Here is a 25,203-nt window from a genome sequence, read left to right as displayed (position 1 = left end):
TCAGTGGAAGCAAGCCCACCCCATCATTGGTGTCAGTAGAAGGAATAGTGTCCCATCATTGGTATCAGTGGAGGAATAGTGTCCCATCATTGGTATCAGTGGAAGGAATAGTGTCCCATCATTGGTATCAGTGGAATGAATAGTGTCCCATCGTTGGTATCAGTGGAAGGAATAGTGTCTCATCATTAGTGTTAGTGGGGAGGGGGGTAGTGGGTAAACCTCACACTGACTGTGTTGATGGGGGACTCAAGCTAATTTCTTTCCTTCAAACCATGGTTGAAGGAAAGAAAATTGCATAATCTATGGCCAGATTAACGCAGAACAAGGATGCAAATAAGGACTTCTGACTTTTCTTTGCTTTCCCTGTTCATTGACTTAGGAGGTATTGCAGCCAGGAACCAGCATGGCAGCCAATGGGTTTTCAGGTCAGAATCTCCCATATCTTTCTCTGTAAAGATTATCTAAAAATAAATAAATATATCATATATTAGAATTTTGCTCTAGCATCAACGAATTTACTGGTAGCAGCACATCAATTTCCTCTTTTGTCTTAAAAAGTGTGAACAGAATTTCCACCTCCAGCAAAACATTTTTCTATTGTAAAACCAAAACGCAGAGTTTTTACTAAAAAGAGGAAGTTGTCATTGTTCCTGATCTCAGCGCAGAGACGAGAATATGATTATGTTCATACGGAGCCGTCACCATGTCCTGTCTGACTCCGATCTTCTTCATCTGTAAGTGGACGACTTTCATTTTTTTTTCCTGGTCGTTGATGTGATGGGGAAGATTTAGTACATTTTCACTTCAATAATAAGGCAGGATGCAGACAGGATGGAAGCGGGGGGAGGGGGGTTCCTAAAGGGAATAGCAAAAGAAGGGTCACTATGTCATTATAGTGTCCCTGCAGAGCTGTGGACTGGTAATTCTGAAATTTTTACACTGAGAAGAAAAATAATTAAAATTCTCTCTCTCTCCCTGGTTACATAGTTATATTGTTACATAGTATTGTTATATTGTAAAAAGACATACCCCACCGTGCCCATGACTAGACTGACGTTATACATGGAAGTCTATGGAAGGGGTGCCTGTCTTTGAAAAATCGGTGCTCCCCGGCCGTAGATCACCTAGACAACAAACGTTGCACACTTGTAGAGGAGAAACGGGGCTACATGTGTGCCAAGTTCCGGGTTCAGCGGACCTACGACTGACCGGTAGCGGGTCCCCAAAAATCACTGGAGAAATTACTGTTTAACGTGGGAGTATATAGAATAGGGGGCCCGACTTTAAAAAAACGGTGCTCCCCGGCCGTAGGTCCGCCAGACAACAAACGTTGCACACTTGTAGAGGAAAAATGGGGCTACATGTGTGCCAAGTTCCGGGTTCAGCGGACCTACGACTGACCTTTAGCGGGTCCCCAAAATCACTGGAGAAATGACTGTTTAACATGGGGGTCTATGGAAGGGGTGCCGACTTTGAAAAACCGGTGCTCCCCGGCTGTAGGTCCCCCGGACAACAAACTTTGCACACTTGTAGAGGAAGAGTGGGGCTACACGTGTGCCATGTCCCCAAAGTTTGGGAGATCAGGCGCAAAAAGGTGACTCGAATATAAGCCGAGGGGGGCATTTTCAGCACAAAAAATGTGCTGAAAACTCGGCTTATACTCGAGTATATACGGTAAGTCCATCTAGTTTAACCAGTGGCGGTGCGTCCATAAGGGCACACGAGTGCCGCCCCCTCACTCCAGCCTCCCCCTCTTTGACCAATAGATAGATTCATGCATAGCATGAATCTATCCATGGCCGCCGCTGACACCCCCTATTTAGGCGTCCAGCCTCTTCCCGGGCGCTAGAATTACAGCGGTGGGGGGGGGGTGTTTTTGAAGCACCTGATTAGAGCTATAGGCTATAATAGGCTTCAAAGTAGATGAACTGCAAGCGCCATACTTTACGCTCGCAGTGCACCCACCCAGTGTGTTAGAAAAGCGAAGGAATATTAGCTTTCCTAACACTGAACCGCCTCTCTGCCAATCAGGTGCTCAGGTCTGTTACCTGTCACCTCATTGACTGAAACGACAGGGGATGTGATTGGATGCCTATCAGGAGGAGAGGACAGGAGGAGACGCATGGAGGAAACTGCTCATCGTCATCACCCGCTGCCCCACTGAGACACGGTAAGTGCTGGGCAGATGGCGAGCGGGTGGGGGGGGTCACAGTGGTAGAATTTGATGGCACAGTGGCAGCATTTGATGGGCACAGTGGAGACGCATGGAGGACACCGCTCGCCGCCATTACTTGCTGCCCCACGAGACAGGGTAAGTGCCTGGCAGACAGCGGGCGGGGGATCACAGTGGCAGCATTTGATGAGCACAGTGGCAGCATTTGATTGGCACAGTGGCAGCATTTGATGGGCACAGTGGCAGCATTTGATGGCACAGTGGTTGCATTCGATGGGCACAATAAAAGCATTTAATGGTACAGTGACGGGATTCAATAGGCATAGTGGCAGCATTTAATGGCACAGTGACAGGATTCAATGGGCACAGTGGCAGCATTTGATGCCACAGTGACGGCATTTTAAGGCACAGTGGCAGAGTTTGATTAGCACAGTGGCAGCTTTTTTTAGGCCGAGTACTCACGAGCATACATGTCCGATGAAACCGGTCCGCGGACCGTTTTCATCGGACATGTCTGCCCGGGGACTGCCCGGGGACTTCTGTTCGATGGCCGTACACACCATCGAACAGAGGTCCGCGCGTAAACAATACGCGGGGCGTGTCCGCGGTGTCGCCGCGTCGATGACGCGATGTCGCCGCGACAATGACGCGGCGACGTGGGCGGCCTGCCTTTAAAAGGCTTCCACGCATGCGTCAAAGTCATTCGACGCATGCGAGGGATGGCGGGCGGCAGGACATGTACGGTAGGTCTGTACAGACGACCGTACATGTCCGGGCGGACAGGTTTCCAGCGGACTGTTTTAAAGCAAGTCCAGGAAACAGTTGTCCGCTGGAAACCTGTCCGATCCGCCCGAAAATGGTCCGATCGGGCCTACACACGGCCAAACATGTCTGCTGAAACTGGTCCGCGGACCAGTTTCAGCAGACATGTTTGGTCGTGAGTACGGGGCCTTAGGCACAGCGGCAGCATTTGATGGTACAGTGGCAGCATTTGATGGGCACAGTGGTGGCATTTTATGGGCACAGTGGTGGCATTTTATGGGCACAGTGGCTGCAATTGATGAGCATAGTAGCTGCGTTTGATGGCACAGTGGCTGCGTTTGATGGGCACAGTAGGCTGCAATTGATAGGGGTTCAATTTTGATCACTAGGTTAGGTTAGTTAGTGACATGCCAGGTTAGTTAGTGACGTGCAGGCAGTGTATTTGATATCTATATATATACAGTCATTTAAAAAAAATTGCGTGGGGGTCCCCTTCAAAATCCATACCAGACCCTTATCCGAGCATGTAACCTGGCAGGCCACAGAAACAAAGGGGGAGAGAACGCCCCCCTCCTGAACCGTACCAGGCCACATTCCCTCAACATGGGGAGGGTGCTTTGGGGTCCCCCCAAAGCACCATGTCCCCATGTTGCTGGGAATAACCACCTCATCCCCACAACCCTTGCCCGGCGGTTGTGGGGGTCTGTAAATCCATTGTCAAACACGGTGCAGACGGACCTGAAAAATCGAAAAACAATATGGAAAAACTCTGCACTCAATGGGAGGCTTCCCTGCGGGCATTTTTCATGTCTGTCGGCACCGCAATTGATTTTTTTTTATAAAGGAATTGTCTGCTGTCTTTTTACTCTTTTTGACACTTTTTTGGTGAATGGGTAGGGGTACAATGTACCTGATACCCATTCACATGGGGGGGCGGAATCTGGGAGCCCTGTTGTTAAAGGGGGCTTCCAGATTCCGATAAGCCCTCTGCCCGCAGACCCCCACAACCACCGGGCAAGATTTGTTGGGTTGGACCCCAAAGCACCCTCCCATTGGGCATGTTGCCTGGTACAATTCAGGAGGAGGGGACACAATCTCGTCCCCCCCAACCCCTTTTCCTGTGGCCTGCCAGATTGGATACTCGGATAAGGGTCTGGTGTTGACTTTGGGGGGCCCCCACACCATTTTTTTTTGCGTGATGTTCCACTTAATATCCATACCAGACCCGAAGGGCCTGGTATAGACTGGGGGGAACCCATGCCATTTTTTTCAAAGATTTCTAATGTATATTGCTGGGAGCCGACAATACATTACACTTCCTTTTACTTTTTATTAAGAATTTCAAAAACAATTTACATCACTTCTCTACTAAAGATGGGCCGAACATCCCGCTGTGCGGTTCACAGCAGAACCACCAAATAGGGGAGTAGTTCTGACCTGAACAGCGAACCCCATTGAAGTCCATGGGAGCTGAACAGGCTTATATGCAAGTAATTGGCCATAATTGGCCATTAAAGGGGTATGGGGGTCCAGGTACTTCCATGGGGGACATATATCAATGCAATTTTTTTTTTTCAGGAGCAGTGATTTTAATGATGCTTAAAGTGCAACAATACAAATTAAAAATACCTTTAATATAGTGACTAGGGTGTCCCCTTAGTCTGCCTGTAAAGTTGCACATCTGTACCGCGTATAGAACGTGCTGCAGCAAAAATTTAATTTCTAAAGATAAAAAAATGGATCAAATCACATTTAAATTGATTCAAAGTTGCAAATGCTGGCATGTCAAAACAACAAAAACTGTGTGGGGTCCCCCCTAAAATCCATACCAGACCCTTATCTGAGCATACAGCCTAGCAGGTCAGGAAAGGGGGGACGAGCGAGCGTCCCTATTTTGAACCATACTAGGCCACATGCCCTCAACATGAAGAGGTGCTTTGGGGCAGGAGGGGCTGTCCCCCTACCCAAAATTACCTTGTCCCCATGCTGATAGGCACAAGAGTCTCTTCCCCACAACCCTGGCCTGGGCTGTGGTTGTAAGGGTCTGCAGGCAGGGGGCTTATTGGAATCTGGAAGCCCCCTTTAACAAGGGGGCACCCAGATCCCGTCCCCCTATGTGAATGATTATGGTGTACTATGCACCCCTACCCATTCACCAAAAAAGTGTAAAAAAGTAATAAAAACAGAGACAGTTTTTGACAATTACTTTAGTAAAAAACAGTTTCCCCCCCAATGTAAATCCATCATCAATCACGCTGCCTGCAGCACCTGAAAACGTACACAAAAAAACGCTCTGTACTCATTGACAGCCGACCACGAAATGCCTCCTTGTTATTTGACAGTTCTTCTATAGGTAAGGGTGGGGCCACCTGGTGACATCACCTGGTGGCACCGCCCCCTTGTGACGTCACCGACCGGTGCATGCTGGGCTGGTGAAGTCAAAACAGGGTGGTGCCACCAGGTAACATTGTAAGGTGGCCCCGCCCTTACCTATATAAGAACTGTTTAACAACAGAGGAGGCATTCAGGGGGCGTCCGTCAATGAGTGCAGAGCATTTTTTTTCTTTTTCGGGTGCTGCGGACGATGTGATTTTAATGATGGATGTACTTGAGGGGACACTGTTATTTTTTTTTTTTATTAAAGTAATTGTCAAAAACTGTCTCTGTATTTTTATTATTTTATGACACTTTTTTTGTGACTGGGTAGGGGTACTATATACCCCATAATAATTCACATGGGGGGCTGGCATCTTCTGAAAGGGGGATTCCAGATTCCAATAAGCCCCCTGCCAGCCAAACCCCACAACCAAAGCCCAGGGTTGTGGGGAAGAAACCCTTGTCCCCATAGTGACAAGGTGTTTTGGGGTGGGGGGTCAAGTATGTGAAGCACTACCCCCGTAAAAGCTGCTGGTTTAGATTTGGGCCTGCACGTTACCTATACATTTGTCATCTAGGGGAAGAAAGTCTGAAAGAACTCCAATGTCCACACAAGATATAAAACCTCTAGCTGTCATGTTTTATTCTTTTTGCTCAAAACTTGTGAAGAAGGTAGAAGGATGAAGGGGGGAGGGAAAGGTTCAGGTACCTGGTACAGATCACTGGGGAAAAACCTCTATACTCCAAAGTCATTCACCACTCCCTCTTGAGTGGGTATTGCTCACCCGGATAGACCCCTCTCACCTGGCCTAGCAGCCGGAATGATGCACAAACCAGTTTGATAACAGCCTCTGCCACAGACTGATTGTGAACAAATTGAACAGTCCGGAATCCTCTGCCATAGGATATAGTACCCGAACTTCCAGCCGTACAGTTAAAGAGCCTTTAAGCCGACCCGGCGAACTGTAGGACAACTTGAGTCGTGAATCCCTCCTTAATAAGGTCACTAGGCCTATCCCGAGACATAAGCCTTCCGCTTGGTCTCCTCCAGGGCAGGTCCTCCCCTGGTTTCCTTCATTAAGTATAGATTTCTTCGCTTGGATGGACAGCTTGAGATCCCTCTTGATTTGTAGGCCCCAGTCAGCATAACTGGGCCTAGTGATAGAGATGCAGCCTCAGGCCAACGTGGTCCCAGGGCTAGAAATCATGCAACACATACCTCCTGCCAGGAGGGCCACAAGGTGAAGGACCCCAAAATATGGCGTCTGCCTCTTAAGTATCCCTTCCCGGCATGCATCATCACAGTCTGAGCCATATTATCGGCTCAGACACCCACTAAATTTAACATATTGCCCAGTCATTTGGGAGCAGGGCGCTACATATGGTTCAGGAGGGGGGGCGCTCGGTCATCCTCCCCTTTCCTGACCTGCCAGGCTGCATGCTCATGTCTGGTATGGACTTGGGGGGCCCACACAATTTTATTTTACTACCAAATTTTTTATTCCATTGCCCTCCAATGAAAATATAAAAATGCAGAAACATTTTGAAGACCCCTCATACAGATATGTTTTTACATTTTAAGCTATCACAAGGGGTGTGAGGGGTGTGGCTGCTTCCAGCTGTGTCTGGGGTTATTGATGATGTCACATGTTGACATTATGTAGTCTTTCCAGTCCCTCCCTCTCGGCTTGTGCAGAATTCATTGTGGGAGTATATGAATATGGATTATTATTATTATTATTATTATTATTATGACCTGCAGTGCATCCTGGGTCTGCCCTCCTAGCTCAGAGCAAAGTACCCCTTCAAGCCCCCTCCCACAACATTTTGTGTGGCGCACTTTGCATGTCGCTGTTATCCCCAACCCCTGTTCTGACCCTACCAGACCCCTAAGCAATGTGTCTATGGTCAGTAGGGTGTCCATTTTGAAAATCTACTCACCTTTCTGTAGTAGCCCTTGCTACATATAGTCAGTGCTGGTCTCTTCTGGGTGCTGCTTGAGCTCCTGCCATCTCTTTACTGAACACAGAGGGCCAGATTCACGTATAATCGTGCAAATCTGCGGCGGCGTAACGTATCACATTTACGTTACGCCACAAGTTTTACGGGCAAGTGCTTGATTCACAATGCACTTGCCTGTAAAGTTGCGGCGGCGTAACGTAAATCCTCCGGCGCAAGCCCGCCTAATTCAAATGATCCGGCTAGGGGACGTGGATCATTTAAATTAGGCGCGTTCCCGCGCCGAACGTACTGTACATGCGTCGTCCCTAAAATTTCCCGACGTGCATTGCGCTAAATGACGTCGCAAGGACGTCATTGGTTTCGACGTTAACGTAAATGGCATTCAGTGCCATTCACGTACGACTTACGCAAACAACGTAAATTTTCAAATTTCAACGTGGAAACTATGGCCATACTTAACATTGACTGCGCCTCATATACCCAGGGGCAACTTTACGCGTCGCAAATCTTACGTAAACGTCGTAACTTCACTGCGTCGGTCGGGCGTACGTTCGGGAATTCACGTATTTTGCTAATTTGCATACTCGATTGGGAAAACGACGTCGGCAACACCTAGCGGCGAAAAAAAAATGCATTTAAGATCCGACAGCGTAAGAGCCTTACGCCCGTCGGATCTAATGGTTATCTATGCGTAACTGATTCTATGAATCAGGCGCATAGATACGACGGGCGGACTCAGAGATACGACGGCGTATCAGGCGATACGCCGGCGTATCTCTTTTGAGAATCTGGCCCAGAGAGTCAACCCCCTCAGCATAATGGAATTTTATATCTCTTGACCTCATATACCTGGGTGTTCAATATTATATTCTGTCACCAATTATTGCATCTGGAGACTCAGGATAACAGTATCATTACCAGATACTGTTGGCTGTACTACTGTATATCTTTTTTTTCTATTATTTGTATTTGTTTTTTGAGATGAGGAGACTAAATTGAGGGCCACTCCTAAACAGCTACAGTCCACAGTCCCAGATCATCAGCTTGTGCAAAATATAAAGTGTCATGTTCTATCTGTTGATGCATAACAAGTTTTTTTTTCCCAGGGTAGCAATGTTGGTGTGCTTAAGTTCAGACACAGCAGATAGTTTTATATAAATAGTTTATTCTCTTAACCACTTAAGACCCGGACCATTAGGCAGGTTAAGGACCAGGCCCCTCTTTGCGATTCCACACTGCGTCGCTTTAACTGACAATTGCGCGGTCATGCGACGTGGCTCCCAAACAAAATTGACGTCCTTTTTTCCCCACAAATAGAGCTTTCTTTTGGTGGCATTTGATCACCTCTGCGGTTTTTACTTTTTGCGATATAATGGATGCTTTTACCCAACGTTGTAGTATTGGCCTTTATGTGTTGTCTACGAACAACAATACTTAATAAAATTTGATATACTTTTGATACACAATTGATGAATAGTCAATCTTTACTTATTAACCAGTCTCCCAAGTTAAAAGTCCCACCGAGGAAACACACCCCCTTTGGGGGTACACAAATTAGTTCTAATTTAGGGATGTGGTGAGACTATGGTTTTTGGCTTACATGCTTAGGGGACACCTATATCCTTCTTTCTATAAACAAAAAGAGAGCAACAATTTTGAAAAAAATTCAATATTTTTTACTTTTTGCTGTAATAAATATCCCCCAAAAATATATTAAAAAAAACTTCCCTCAGTTTAGGCCGATACGTATTCTTCTACATATGTTTGGTAAAAAAAATCTCAATAAGAGTTTATTAGCCATGATTAAGCACTAGCTCAGTGCGAAACGCGTCGGCTATCTACCTGTTCCTTTGTTGCACCTGTGAAGTGATGTACTTGCTGTGCTTTTTTGAATAAAAGACAACCCATTGGAGTGCGGCTATCCATCCTCTTTCTTCGTATCTTATGCAAAAGTTTATTTATTGGTTTGCGCAAATGTTATAGCGTTTACAAAATAGGGGATAGTTTTATGGCATTTTTATTAATAATTTTTTTATTACTAGTAATGGCGGCGATCAGCGATTTTTTCATGACTGCGACATTATGGCGGACACATCGGACACTTTTGACACATTTTTGGGACCATTGTCATTTTCACAGCGAAAAGTGCTATGAAAATGCACTGATTACTGTGAAAATTACAATGGCAGTGAAGGGGTTAAACACTAGGGGGCGCTAAGGGATTAAGTGTGCCCTAAGGGAGTGATTCTTACTGTAGGGGGCTTGGCTGTAGGTGTGACGTCACAGACGATCAGTGACACTGCCACACAGAAGTATGGGGAAGGTGTGTTTACACTCACCTCTCCCCGTTCTTCAGCTCCTGTGACCGATCGCGGGACACCGGCGGCGATCGGGTCTGCGGGTCCTGCGGGCACGGTCACGGAGCTTTGGACCCACGGCTGGGTTCTTAAAGGTGACGTACAGGTACGTGCCTGTGCCCAGCCGTGCCATTCTGCCGATGTATATCGACAATAGGCGGTCCTTAAGTGGTTAATGTAGCTCATGTGGTTAAGATGGAAGAAGCTTGGTGATGGTCGTAAAATGGATAAATAGGCATATTCTACTTTTTGCTGAAATAAAAAAAAAATAAACAACTTTGGCCAGTCCATTTTGAGGAACAACAATTTTGTTTCTTGTCATCTGTTTTTCGTCTTGTGCATTTTTTTGGTGGGTGGGAGAAGCGTTGGGTTACTGTTGAGTACCACTTCCTTCCTGCTTTATTTCAGTAAGATGACTGTGTTATAATGTCCAATAATATGAGTTTGACACAGGTGTGGTCAACTAGCTGTTCTCAGTGCATACCCTTGTAGAGATTTGTGCTAAAACATGTGGCTTTGTGCATGACCAATGAGTTTTTGTTCTAAAGTAAACCAGAATAGTCAAACTTGATCAAAATGGTAATAGGACATGGAAACACCTAAACTATGGACAGCCATCATTTCTCATCTGTGAGATAAGATTGTCATCATCTTGCTTGACCATGAGCCAATATATTTATAAAGCAAACAGGTGCAAGATGGCAGACTGACAATTTGGGGAACTGGCTTTGAGAAATTAAAAACAATAGGTTGCGCGGCGCAAGTGCTTACTTGCTCCGGTGTAACGAGTGCTCCTGATTCAGGAACCTCGTTACACCGACTGCAGCCTAGGATCTGACAGACATAAGCCTCCTTATGCCTTCACATCCCAGGCTGCATTCTTGCGTTGGCCGCTAGGGGGCGCGGCCATTGTGATCGGCGTATAGTATGCAAATTGCATACTACCACCGGTTCACAAAAGTTGCGCGGGCCCTGCGCACGTAAGGTACGGAGTTTCCGTACGGCAACTTTAGCGCAAGGTTGCTCCTGCTAATAGCAGGGGCAACAAATGCTAAAGTATAGCTGCGCTTCCCGCTCGTGAAATTTAAATTTCACGTCGTTTACGTAAGTGATTCGTGAATGGCGCTGGACGCCATTCACGTTCACTTAGAAGCAAATGACGTCCTTGCGACGTCATTTGCCGCAATGCACGTCGGGAAAGTTTCCCGACGGAGCATGCGCTGTTCGCTCGGCGCGCTCGGCGCGGGAGCGCGCCTAATTTAAATGATTCCCGCCCCCGGCGGGATCATTTACATTAGGCGCCCTTACGCAGGGCTAATTAGCATAGCGCCCGCGCAATTTACGGAGCTACTGCTCCGTGAATCGCGGGCAAATCAAAATATTTGCGTGGGCGTAAGAGAAAAATCTTTGCTCTTTGCCCACGCAAATATTGGTCCGATCTACCTGAATCTGGGCCTCTGTTTCTATCTATGCGACTGATTCATAGAATCAGTTACGCATAGATATCCATAAGATCCGACAGGTGTAATTGTTTTACACTGTCAGATCTTAGGATGCAGTACCGCGGCCGCCGCTGGGGGGAGTTCGCGTCGTAAACCAGCGTCAGGTATGCAGATTAGGAGTTACGGCGATCCACGATGGATTTTCGCGTTCGCTACGTTGCCGCTAGTCTAGTTTCCCGTCGCAAAGTTAGTCGTCGTTTTTGGTGCCTTAACTTTACACAGCAATTGTATTGCTGTATAAAGTATGGCCGTCGTTCCCGCGTCGAAATTTAAAAATGAACGTCGTTTGCGTAAGCCGCCTTGGAATACAGAATTACGCTACGCGCGTCGCCGTTTGAAAAAATGTCGTCACTGCGCGCAAAGCACGACGGGAATTGTGAAACGGAGCATGCGCAGTAGGTCCGGCGCGGGAGCGCGCCTAATTTAAATGGCACACGCCCATTTGAATTGGCCCGCCTTGCGCCGGACGTCTTTACGATACACTGCCGCAAGTTTCCAGGTAAGTGCTTTGTGGATCTGTGCCCACCAATTGCAGCCTCACTGTGCCAATCAATTTCAGCCTCACTGTGCCAATCAATTTCAGCCTCACTGTGCCCATCAAATGCAGCCTCACTGTGACCAACAAATGCAGCCTCACTGTGCCCATCAAATGCAGCCTCACTGCACGCGTCAAATGCAGCCTCACTGCACCCGTCAAATGCAGCCTTATTGTGCCCATCAAATGCAGCCTCACTGTGCCCATCATTTGCTGCCTCACTGTGCCCGTCAAATGCAGCCTCACTGTGCCCATCAATTGCAGCCTCACTGTACCTATCATACGCAGCCTCACTGTGCCCCCCAATTGCAGCTCACTATTACTGTCACATGCAGCCTCACTGTGCCAATCACATACATACTCACTGTGGCCATCAAATGCAGCCTCATTGTGTCCATCTATTGCAGCCTTACTGTACTCATCAAATGCAGCCTCACTGAGCCCATCAAATGGAGCCTCACTGTTTCCATCAAATGCAGCCTCACTGTGCCCATCAATTGCAACCTCACTGTGGCCTTCATATGCAGCCTGAATCCGGGTGTCACTGAGATGAACGGAACGGTGCTGCTTAGTTAAGTGCTCTCCGAGTACTGAAAAAACGGTGATGGTTAAGTGATGGTTCCGCGATAAGCCCCACCTACCATTCTCCGTACCTGCCAATCAGAAAAGTGCAACAGGGTGGAATCATGAATGAATGGATGTAGAGTGGGACTGGGAGTGTGCAGGACGCATGGCCCATGCCCTGTTTACACTCCAAAGACCGCCCAATGAAGCTTTTCTGCTGCAATCCCCTGATTGCAGCAGTCAAGCTCCCAATGGACAGCTCAGTGTCCATTGACCACTTTTTTCCATGTCCAGCTTTGGGGGGGGGGTGCCCGAGCGCCCCTATTAACGGGCCGCCATTGTGACATAGTGTGGAGCCACTGCCTCTGGTCAGCTGAGCCAATAAAACAGTATTGTGTTTATGAAATTGTGCAAATCTTAGTTTTGGGAGATTTACAATTTTCATCAATACCAACAAGATATTCAAGTTTGTTTATCCATGCAATTTTTAAGACAAGTGACACAAATGATATTGCTTAAAAATATATATTTATTAACTAAAAATACAGTGCAAATTAATATCAGGTATATTTCGTGATAATACAAATAAATGGATTCCTTCTCAAAACAAACAGATCTTCTACTTTCACTTTTAAATGTGCACAGACAACAATGTCATATTGTACACAGCTTGATAATCTATCAAGGCTTATGTTAAATTTAGAGTGAATCTATTTTAAACATATATCATAATAAAACCATTGTACAAACTTAGCTTTAGCTTTATAAAGACAGACAAAACTGTGTGTGTCTCTTAATATTTGGAATATAATCATTTCATACTGCAGTTAAAAATAATACAACTCAAATTTGCTCTGCCATATCTATATTAAATGGTTTTAGTAGTGTATATGCAAAACAATTCAATTACCAAAAAGGTATACATAAAAAGATTAATACTTTACCAGGTCTTAAGAATTCTGTCTGTTTGAGAAGGTTCCGATAGACGAGTCCCACAGGACTCCTTCCAATCTTTCTACATCTCTCCACCTTAAGATCTCCTCGCATTCCAGATTTCCTCATAGCATTCTTCCTGCCCAAGAGATAGCGAGGTATCGAGCGAGATCTTTCTCTGTCCTCTGCAACTACTTTTTTATCTCCCCCCAAAAAGTCGGTGTGTTTGTCACAACTATGTAATTAATGATGTCATATGACCATGTGTTATTGTATGTGACCATGACAACCAAGTATGCGGCCGTCTTGAATAATTAACTATTTTCACCACTAGAGGCAGTATTGTATAAGAAACAACTTCTAATGTTGTTTTTGTGTATGTCTAAAATAATTTACGACATCTTTTGACTTAGGCTTAGAAAAACACAATTAATTATGTAATGGCTGACAATCAGATGTCAATATCCCCAGATAACATGGCGACTAGCCAAGATATATGTGTTGGGATAATCTGCCCCACATCATTAGCTGAGGGTTGTTAAATTCCTTGAAACTGATCACTGGAATTTAACTCTTAACTTTCATTTTACAAATACAGTTTCTAAAACTTTTATAGGATCTACATTTGTAGCCCTTATTACAATAATATATATGTATTAAACAGGTTTATATATGAATAACTAACAGATACATTGTTAAGATATTATGAAAGAAAAACATTATTATTTAACATATATAACACAATGGCTTGATTTGTGGATAAGCCTTATGGTTTCGTTCATGCAAAGATAATTCCTGTGAGCTCATGTCCAAACAAGAGCTCCTCACCCTTTTCTTATCTTGTTTATTTTACTAAATGTTCAAAAGTTCAACACCTTTGAATTACAACCTAGGAGATGGTACATCCAGATTCCTAGTAAGACAGAAAACTGTCTATTCATAAGCTATGAACTGTGATTCAACTTTAGAGGGAAGGGTGGCTACCCTCATGTTCATTTGAAAAATATACAATGTACGGCTTTATATATATATATATATATATATATATATATATATATATATATATATATATATATATATATATATATATATATATATATATATATATATATATATGAATATAAATTCTTTTAACCCCAAATGTTCTGACAATTTGAAGGAATAGATAACCTTTTTTTAAAAAGGGTGGGCTCATAGCAGCAATATTATCAATGTATGTTTGAGCTATTAGTGATAACTTTGCATTTTCATTTTAAAGTGGAGTTCCGCCGAAATAAAAAAAATAAATAAAAAAGCCAGCAGCTACAAATACTGCAGCTGCTGACTTTTAAAATAAGGACACTTACCTGTACAAGGCACCCGCAATGTCCTTACCCGACTTGTTCCTTTGCCCCCCGGTGGAGGCGCGGGCATCTTCAGTAAGGGAATCAGGAAGTGAAGCCTTGCCGCTTCACAGCCTGGTTCCCCACTGGGCATGCACGAGTCGCGCTGCGCGTCCTGACTGGTCCCTGCTATCTACTAGGACCTGTGTGTCTCCCAGAAGACAGCGGGGGGACGAAGAAGGGGCTGGACATGGCGTAGATCACAGCGGATTCTGCAGTGATCTATAGCCGGAAGTAGGAGCAAATACCTGGATTAGACAGGTGTCTGCTCCCCCTCCCGCTCAAAGGTGACAAATGTGACACTGGATGGGGAGGAGAAACCGGATAAGCGTAAGTTCCATTTTTGGGTGGAGCTCCACTTTAACAATTTATTTATTTGTTCTTAATTTTTTGGCATTGGTAAGGCACCCATGGCAGTGCCCAGCTTCCCATGACAATAGCAAGCCTATAAACCCTGCAAATATCCAAAATTGAATAACAAGATTTGCCACTGATACACTTTAATTGGGTCTATCACAAAGTTCACACCGTTCAAATTTGAGTAATATTCACAAAATTGCTTACACACATAACCCAGGCAGATTCCCTCATCTCTACTAGGAATAAACAAATAGTTTGGTCCAAACGTAGGTTCAAGGCAAACTTTGGCACTTTAGACGAGTGGAAGAACACCCAAAATGTTGTTAATTCAAACCTCTCTTCAGTGGGAGCCAAGCATCATGTATAGAAGTGGTATTTCTACTGCTTCTATATATGACAGCTTCCTGCCATCAATGGCTCCTAAAGAAACAGAGGGTGCTGGCTTCAGCTGCATCCCTGATAACTGCCATTATCATTGCCACATTGCCTTATAGGGCAAGGATAGAAGTGGCACCACTGCCCAAAAGTGATAACTGGCCATATTTGGGCAATGGCATTTACTTCTTTGTCAAATAGAAGTCACCAAGGAAATGTAATTTCTAATTTTGCCCAACCATGATTGAATCAGACCCAAGGAAATTCAGCTCATCCCTAATTCCTACTACTGAACTGAAATAAAGTGGACCCTTTAATAACCTTTTAAGGACTGAACTACTAAAGGAAGTTACATTTTGACCATATTAAAACTTTACAGAAAAGACATTATATTACCAATAGTATTAGGACACCTGCCTTTACATACACATAAACTTTAATGGCATTCCAGTCTTAGTCCGTAGGGTTCAATATTGAGTTGGCCTATTGACATGTGCAATTTGTTTCATTCTGAATTAGATTTTTAACAAATTTGGACAAATTTTAACAAATTTCGACAAATTAGTTCATTCGGAAACATCCGAATTAACGAAAACACATTTAACAAATTCTTCAGAATATTTGTAAATTTGAATATTTAAAAATTTGTAAATTCGTAAATTAGAAAGTTCGTAAATTAGAAAATTCATAAATTTGAAAAATCGTAAATTGTAAATTTAAAAATCCAAAAACCCAAAAATTCATTATTATTAAAAAATTGTATTTGTTACGCTTAGAGTCCTGACCTCATCCCTATAGAACACCTTTGGGATGAATTAGAGTGGAGTCTGCGAGCCAGGCCTTCATGTCCCACATCAGTGCCTGACCTCACAAATGCCCTTCTGGAAGAATGGTCAAACACTCCCATAGACACCCTCCTAAACCTTGTGGACGGCCTTCCCAAAAGAGTTGAAGCTGTTATAGCTGAAAAGGGCGGGGCCAACTCAATATTGAACCCTACGGACCAAGACTGGGATGCCATTAAAGTTCATGTGCGTGTAAAAGCAGGTGTCCTAATACTTTAGGTAATACTGGGCCAGATCCTCAAAAGAGATACTCCGACTTAAGTGCTGTTCAGTCTGTGTGTAACTTTGGAAACGATCCTCAAAAGGCTTTTTCCAAAGTTACACAGAAGATCCGGCATGTGTAATTGAATTACACTGCCTAATTTTAGGATGCAGTACCGCATCCGCCGCTGGGGGCATTTCGAGTCGAAATGCCGTTGCTAGTATGCAAATTAGCACTTAAGGCGATCCACAAAGCTTTCTAGCTTCGTTTTTGCGCCGTAAGTGTTATTTTGCAAGTGTAAAATTAGGGCTCGTTTTACAGGGCCAGATCCACAAAAACCTGACGTAACTTAAAAAATCCAATTTAAGTTACACTGGCTTAAAGTTTCTACCTAAGTGCCTGATCCACAAAGCACTTATCTAGAAAATTCAGGCTGTGTAACTAAAATTCCGCCGGCGCAAGGCGTTCCTATTCAAATGGGGCGAGTCCCATTTAAATGAGGCGCGCTCCCGCGCCGGCCGTACTGCGCATGCGCGTCGGCCGTACTGCGCATGCGCGAAGTTACGTTACGCCGAGTTTTGAGGATCGCGACGGCTTAAAGTTGCGTCGGGGAAAAAAAAAATGACAGCGGCATGCATTCCTGAGGGAGAACTCCATGCCAATTTTCAAAGAAAAAATCGGCATGGGTTCCCCCCCCAGGAGCATACCAGGTCCTTAGGTCTGGTATGGGTTGTAAGGAGACCCCCCCACGCCGAAAAATTGACGTAGGGGGTCCCCCTACAATCCATACCAGACCCGTATCCAAAGCACGGTACCCGGCCGGCCAGGAAGGGAGTGGGGACGAGCGAGCGTCCCCCCCCCTCCTGAGCCGTGCCAGGCCGCGTGCCCTCAACATGGGGGGGTTGGGTGCTCTGGGGCAGGGGGGCGCACTGCGGGCCCCCCCACCCCAGAGCACCCTGTCCCCATGTTGATGAGGACAGGACCTCTTCCCGACAACCCTTGCCATTGGTTGTCGGGGTCTGCGGGCGGAGGCTTATCGGAATCTGGGAGTCCCCTTTAATAAGGGGGCCCCCAGATACCGGCCCCCCACCCTAAGTGAATGGATATGGGGTACATCGTACCCCTATCCATTCACCTGGAGGCAAAAAGTAAAAGTTAATAAACACACAACACAAGGCTTTTTAAAATAGTTTATTATTCTGCTCCGGATGCCCCCCCTGTCTTCGTTATTAGCTCAATTACCAGGGGGGGCTTCTTCTTCCGCTCTCCGGGGGTCTTCTTCCACTCTCCGGGGGTCTTCCGCTCTCCGGGGGGGCTTCTCCGGACTCCGGGGGGGCTTCTCCGGACTCCGGGGGGCTTCTTCCATCTTCTCCCCTCTTCCGCTCTTGACTCGGCGAACCCCGGTTCTTCTGCAGCTCTCCGGTGCCTTCTTCTTCAGCGCTGGCTGCCTGCTATGTTTGTGTGTTAGCTCGATTTCAAACAGGCAGCCGGCGCGGTCTTCTGTGGCGTCATCTTCTCTTCTGGTCTTCTGTTCTTCCGATGTTGCCTCGTCGCCGGTTGTCGCTGTAATGATGGAAGCGCGCCTTGCATCACATTTATATAGGCATCACCGTCCCATCATGCTCCGGTAGGTACCCACGTGGTGGGTGCACGTGGGTAGGCACCCACCACGTGGGTACCTACCGGAGCATGATGGGACGGCGATGCCTATATAAATGGGATGCAAGGCGCGCTTCCATCATTACAGCGACAACAGGCGACGAGGCAACATCGGAAGAACAGAAGACCAGAAGACCCTGACGCCACAGAAGACCGCGCCGGCTGCCTGTTTGAAATCGAGCTAACACACAAACATAGCAGGCAGCCATCGCTGAAGAAGAAGGCACCGGAGAGCTGAAGAAGAACCGGGGTTCGCCGAGTCAACAGCGGAAGAGGGGAGAAGATGGAAGAAGCCCCCCGGAGTCCGGAGAAGCCCCCCCGGAGTCCGGAGAAGCCCCCCCGGAGAGCGGAAGACCCCCGGAGAGTGGAAGAAGACCCCCGGAGAGCGGAAGAAGAAGCCCCCCCTGCTAATTGAGCTAATAACGAAGACAGGGGGGGCGTCCGGAGCAGAATAATAAACTATTTTAAAAAGCCTTGTGTTGTGTGTTTATTAACTTTTACTTTTTGCCTCCAGGTGAATGGATAGGGGTACGATGTACCCCATATCCATTCACTTAGGGTGGGGGGCCGGTATCTGGGGGCCCCCTTATTAAAGGGGACTCCCAGATTCCGATAAGCCTCCGCCCGCAGACCCCGACAACCAACGGCAAGGGTTGTCGGGAAGAGGTCCTGTCCTCATCAACATGGGGACAGGGTGCTCTGGGGTGGGTGGGCCCGCAGTGCGCCCCCCTGCCCCAGAGCACCCAACCCCCCCATGTTGAGGGCACGCGGCCTGGCACGGCTCAGGAGGGGGGGGGACGCTCGCTCGTCCCCACTCCCTTCCTGGCCGGCCGGGTACCGTGCTTTGGATACGGGTCTGGTATGGATTGTAGGGGGACCCCCTACGTCAATTTTTCGGCGTGGGGGGGTCTCCTTACAACCCATACCAGACCTAAGGACCTGGTATGCTCCTGGGGGGGGAACCCATGCCGATTTTTTCTTTGAAAATTGGCATGGAGTTCTCCCTCAGGAATGCATGCCGCTGTCATTTTTTTTTCCCCGACGCAACTTTAAGCCGTCGCGATCCTCAAAACTCGGCGTAACGTAACTTCGCGCATGCGCAGTACGGCCGACGCGCATGCGCAGTACGGCCGGCGCGGGAGCGCGCCTCATTTAAATGGGACTCGCCCCATTTGAATAGGAACGCCTTGCGCCGGCGGAATTTTAGTTACACAGCCTGAATTTTCTAGATAAGTGCTTTGTGGATCAGGCACTTAGGTAGAAACTTTAAGCCAGTGTAACTTAAATTGGATTTTTTAAGTTACGTCAGGTTTTTGTGGATCTGGCCCATAGTGTATATGCAAAAACAGTAAAGTGATAGCTTTGGTTTAAAAAATAATAATTATTGCAGGAAGACAACAAGAAGTGAATTTTTTTTTTAAGTATTACATTTATTAATTATGAAAGTGTTTTTTGTCTTTTGTTATATGTATGTTATGTCTCTTCTTTTCTCTTCCAGTGCTGGCATTGAAGAACGCAGGTCAGTAAATAAGAAGGATCTACTAAAGGATTATTTATTGGATTAAAACCTGAAAGGGCAGTTTTTTTTTTGTGTGAATGAATAGAATTATAATTTTTTTAATACTACTTGTTCCTCATTGTAGTTGTAAACCCTTACAGACCACTTTTACCTACAGGTATTACCTTCAAAATAATAATCTGGTCGTGATTAGTTGACTGTAATAGATAGTTGTCCTGTGTATTATAAGGTTGGGCATGTATCTATGCAAATGTTGAGGCACTATTAGCCGGATTCACAAAGACTTACGCCGACGTATCTACTGATACGCCGCGTAAGTGAATGGATGCGCCGTCGTATCTATGCGCCGTATTCTTGAAACCAGATACGCCTAAATTCTGGCTCCATTAGATCGACGTAAGTCTCCTACGCCGTCGTATCTTGGGCGCATATTTACGCTGGCCGCAAGGGGCGCTTCCATTGATTTACGCGTCGAATATGCAAATGACCAAGATACGCCGATTCACGAACGTACTTGCGCCTGTCGCATGAGTATACGTAAGGTGTACGTCCGGCGTAAAATTAAACCACCAAATAGCTGGTCTAAGTCATGTTAGGGTATGGATGTCGGAACTGCTGTCGGATTTTACGTCGTTTGCGTAAGTCGTGCGTGAATGGGTCTGGGCGTAGGTTACGTTCACGTTGTAGGCATTGAGCCGGCGTATCTTAGGGAGTAAATTCGACGTGAATCTGAGCATGCGCGCGCATGCGCCGTTCGTTCGGCGCTTCATTTACATGGGGTCACGATTCATTTCAATACATCATGCCCACTACCTGCCTACTTTGAATTAGGCGGGCTTACGCCGGCCCATTTACGCTACGCCGCCGTAACTTGGGGAGCAAGTGCTTTGTGAATACTGGTCTTGCCTCTCTATGTTACGTCGGTGTAGCGCATATGATCTGCGCTACGCCCGCTCAAATATACGCCGCTGTACGTGAATCTGGCCTATATGTTCAGTCATATTGAGAATAAAATTTTGTCAATTTTTGACTAAAAACGGACTCTAGTAAAATATCGGGTTCATGTCAATAGGCATTCTGCTCATATTTGACCTCATTTGCCTGCAGTTCAAAAGCATTTTTTTTAGGACATGCTACGTCTAAAGAAACTCAACATGTTGCAGGTCAGGCACAGCCTTAAACTGCCGTGTTTACCACACATTTAAAGTCAATAGGATTTTTCAAAACTGCATCTCACCTAAGGGACTTTCAACATGGACCCTTAAAAAAACGCCCTTAAAAAATTTAATTAAGCCAGTTATGTATTTAATAAGAAGATCTAACACCTAATTGGATGATATTTAGTTGGACTGTATATAATAATCCATTGACATCCATTGACATTTTTTATGATAGATTTTTTTTACTTTTTTTGTATCCTCTGTTCCATCTCAGGGCTGCTGATCAGCCACTTCCGCTCTACATGGACTCGCTCCAGTGTTGGCCAAACATCATTGCTCTGGATTGGCTTTTTCCGTTAATCATTAAATATATCTTTAATACAGTGTATAATGTGAACCTAATTTACAAAGTTGGGGATTCATTTATGTTGTCCCAAACTATGCACTATGAGTGTTTTTTAATTATTTATTATTTAAACAACTGTTGGGTGTGTTCGGCCTGAATATCACGAACATCTGAATTTTTTGTGTGTTCGGTGTTGCTAGGAGATGGGCCAGGAAGCCGCCCCCCCCCCCCCCCCCCCTGCATCCTTAACAACAAATTAGTCATCAGCTATCAGTGGGCCAATGGCTCCTGCTGCTATTAATCTGTCCATTGAGGAGAGAAACAGCGGCTGGAGCCATTAATGGACACCCGTGTGGGCGTGCTCTCAAGTCCTGCTTTTGCATCCATTGACTCAGAAAGCAGGATTCGGCCTGCCCCTCGGCACCCACGTCATTGGATTTGATTGACAGCAGCGGGAGCCAATGGCTGCGCTGCTATCAACCTAGCCAAACAAGAGCCGAAACACCAGCCTGAGAGGGTGTGCGCGGCTCCGAACAGGTTCAGGTAAGTCAAACGGGGGGAGGGGGGCTGGATGGCTGGTGCACTACAATAGGTTTTTCACCTTAATGCATGGAATGCATTAAGGTGAACAACCATGAGGGTTAACAAAACCCCTTTAAGGCCTTACAACCACTTTAAATGCATTTCTTTTTTTTTTAGAAATGTCATTTTTGCTGCAGCATGTTCTATACATGCCACAGATGTGCTGCAGATGTGCCACTTTGCAGACTAAGGGACCTTATTTTTTTTACTTTGATACATGTCCCCCAAGGCAGTACCCTGATCCCCATACCCTTTTCATGGCCAATAACTTGCATGTAAACCTTCAAAATGGCAACCTTTCAAGTTTGGGTTCCATGGACTTCAATGGGGTTTGGTGTTCGGGTCTAAACTTTTTGCATGGCTGTTCTGGTGTGAGCCAAACCGATCGGAGGGGGGGGGGGTTCGGCCCATCTCTATAAACAACATTAACAAACCTGGTGATCTCAGCAGGCCCCTTCACACTGTTTACTTCTGCCATACTTCTGCTGCTGTTGACATGCCCCTACTCCCAGCCTCGCCTTCTGTTTGGAAGCTACAGGACGCTGTGCCTGTATTCCTGTGGTCAGATCTCTCTGGACACCGCCCACCATGCACAGTTGAATAACAGGAAGAGATGGGATATGTAACAGGAGCTGCCAATCCTCACTAGGGATCTCCTCCCCCACCTCTCAGGGCCCAGGGTGCAGAGCTTGATTAGCAGTCATGTGATCAATGGAAAACTTAAGAAAAAGGTATTTATATTTTTTTGGATTAGTATTGTACTTAAAGTGGAGGTTCGCCCTATAAAAAAAATTCTAACACTACATCCAGCACCGTGTTGCATATAAAATGTCACTGACCTTTATTTTTTTTCCCCCGTAGATATCGTTTAGCCGTGGAATTCACCGCGGCTTCCGGGTAGGGAATCCCGCGGGAGTGGGCTTTCCTATTGACATGCCAATCAATTGGCATGCTAAACGACGGCGCATACAGCGCGTCACGACTTCCCGAAAGAAGCTCGGGTCGGCACGGCTCTATTCGGCGCCGGTGCGCAGGCGCCGAATAGAGCCGAGCCGACCCGAGCTTCCTTCGGGAAGTCGTGACGCGCTGTGTGCGCCGTCGTCCCTACCCGGAAGCCGCGGTGAATTCCACGGCTAAACGATATCTACGGGGGAAAAAAATAAAGGTTAGTGACATTTTATATGCAGCACGGTGCTGGATGTAGTGTTAGAAATGTTTTATAGGGTGAACCTACACTTTAAAGAGGAGCTCCAGTCTGTAAAAACCCCAAGCCAATTTGTCAATCAGCTTCGGGTGCAGGCGCCGACATTGTAAGTAAGGGAAACAGGAAGTGGAGCTTTCAGGCTTCACAGACGGTTTCATACTGCACATGCACAAGTCACGCTGCACTTTCTGAATAGTCCCGCCGTCTTCATTGGGGGGAAGGAGGAGGGGTCGGAAATGTCATATATTGCTGATCTGCGATCTAACTGAAAATGGGGGAGGTTCCATCCGGGCAGTGGGTGATGGCTCCCCCTGTGCCTCCTCCTCCTCGGCATCATGGTGGCGTCCGCTGTGCGTCTCCTCCCTCCTGCTCCTAGGTAGCCAATAGGATCGCTTTTTATCTTGATTAATCGGGTGACGGGTCTCAGGACCCATTTCCTAATGGACCGGGAGGAGAATCAGGAAGATGATAGCGAAAATAATAATTTTCTATTGTCACACAAGTGGGTGAGCTCGGGCGCAGTGCTCTGCGCTCCGAGCCAACCCTTTTTTTAAGCCAATTAGAGCCACTGGCTCTAATCATGTGCTTCTAAAAAAACAAAAAACCCCATTGGAATCCATGCGTCCAGCACCCTGCATGTAGATTAGCATGTAGATTAGGAACCAGGTGCATTGGAAAGGGGGAGGCGCACCTGTGCCCCGTGCGCATGGCCCGCCACTGACCCATGCTATTCTCCCACCTGTACCAGCATATATCTAGTTGTTACATTACCCCTTTATGCCACTGGAACCATAACGCCCAAGGCTGGTATGATGCAGCACTGTGATGGCCTGAACCGTACAAACATCTTGGGATCCCCTCACGGGCTCCTGGTCGTCAGTAGTTGATCATGAGTTGTTGCTGACAGCTCAGTCACAGTTTTAGGGGCACCAGTGAAGCAGAATCCAGAACAAGGCAGTGATGTATATGTGCAGCAGCTGGACATTTACACCCACCCACAGTGCCATCACATACAGTATATGCATATTGCTCTAAGAAAGGGATTAACCATTTGTATTGTACTGTTTTATAGAAGGAGCCGTCACCCCGGTAGTCACCCTGAGACCCAACTGGAACAATTTATACTCCGGGGATCGGGTGACTCTGTCATGCAGTGTGGGATCGGTAGAAGAAGATAAACCTGGAAACTATTACTACACCTGGTATAAAGATGACAACAAGTTAATGTATAAAACAAGCAAAACACTTTTTATTACTGCCAAAGTAGCAGACACCGGAGTATATAAGTGTTCAGTGAAATCTGGCATTTATAGTAATCCCGTCCAACTTCATGTTATCTCCGGTGGTGAGTTCTCTTTACTGATTTATTAAAGTGTACACTCAATAAACCCTGACATCGAACTTCTCTTATTTACTTATTTACTTAATTTTGGTCTATTTAAAATTAATATTTAAAGTGTTTTTTTTATTTTTATATCTGTTTGAAGAATCTTTGATCCTGCCAGAAATCCAATGCTGTCTCGTACTGTTTTAACTACCCTTCTCAGTTATCCTTTTTATTTGTTTATTTCTTACCTTATTAGGACTATCAATGGGGTTGATTTACTAAAACTGGAGAGTGCAGCATCTGGTACAGCCGTACATGGTAGCCAATCAGCTTCTAACTTCAGCTTCTTCAGTTAGGCTGCATTCACATCTAGACGGACGAAATCGCGGCGTTTTGTCGCCGCAAATCGCGGTAAAAATAGCGGCGTTTTGTACCGCGATTTGCGGCGACAAAACGCCGGTATTGTCCACCTAGATGTGCCCCAAGATGACCCCCTCTATGGAGATGATTGCCATCTCCTAGCCGAACGCTGGAAGACGCCTGAAAAAAAGGTCCGGGACCTTTTTTCACGCCGCAGGCGACAGGCGTCCGGCGTTCGGCGTGGAGATGTGAACCATCTCCATAGAGGGACATCTGTTTTCAGCCCTCTGGCGGCAGCGGCGTAGCGCTACAGGCGTAAAAACGCCTAGATGTGAATGGGGTCTTAAGCTCTGACAATGAAACCTGGAAACTGATTGGCTTCTATGCAGAGCTGCACCAGATTTTACACTCTAGTTTTAGTAAATCAACCCCAACGTGTCTTGTTTTTGTCCAGATGAAGAATAATATTTTGGCCCCCAAATCTTTTGTTTTCCAGAGATCTGAATTTTATCAACAATAAAATACTAGTGGACTCTTATGCCGCATACACACGATCGGAAAATCCAACAAGAAAATCGTGTTTTTTTTTTCTGACGGAATGTTGGCTCAAATTCCAACAAGAAAAGTCCGATGTGAGCTTTTGGTCGGAAATTCCAACCGTGTGTGTGTTGCATACACACGGTCACACAAAATTCATCAAACATCAAGAACGCGGTGA

The 25,203-nt window shown here is 46.0% G+C and overlaps 1 protein-coding gene across 1 annotated transcript; it reads left to right on the top strand.

Moving 5' to 3' along the window:
• The first annotated feature begins 657 nt into the window (after positions 1–657).
• On the top strand, positions 658–24,950 carry LOC120920126 (low affinity immunoglobulin gamma Fc region receptor III-like). Its single transcript, XM_040332040.1, has 4 exons — positions 658–734; positions 19,486–19,506; positions 23,871–24,143; positions 24,940–24,950. The coding sequence occupies exons 1-4, from the start codon at positions 704–706 to the stop codon at positions 24,948–24,950; spliced, it is 336 nt and encodes a 111-aa protein (XP_040187974.1). The 5' UTR covers positions 658–703.
• Positions 24,951–25,203: the final 253 nt, after the last annotated feature.

This window comes from Rana temporaria, chromosome 13 (genome assembly GCF_905171775.1).
Source record: "Rana temporaria chromosome 13, aRanTem1.1, whole genome shotgun sequence".
Lineage (NCBI taxonomy): Eukaryota > Metazoa > Chordata > Amphibia > Anura > Ranidae > Rana > Rana temporaria.
The sequence above is the reverse complement of the archived record's forward strand: the minus strand, read 5'-3'. Positions and strand labels throughout refer to the sequence as shown.

Bases quoted from the DNA above. Each gene is read 5' to 3' on its own strand.
- LOC120920126 (XM_040332040.1), top strand. From the start codon at position 704: ATGTCCTGTCTGACTCCGATCTTCTTCATCT. The intron at 735-19,485 runs GTAAGTGGACGA...TTTCTCTTCCAG, and splicing joins GACTCCGATCTTCTTCATCT to TGCTGGCATTGAAGAACGCA. The intron at 19,507-23,870 runs GTCAGTAAATAA...ACTGTTTTATAG, and splicing joins GCTGGCATTGAAGAACGCAG to AAGGAGCCGTCACCCCGGTA.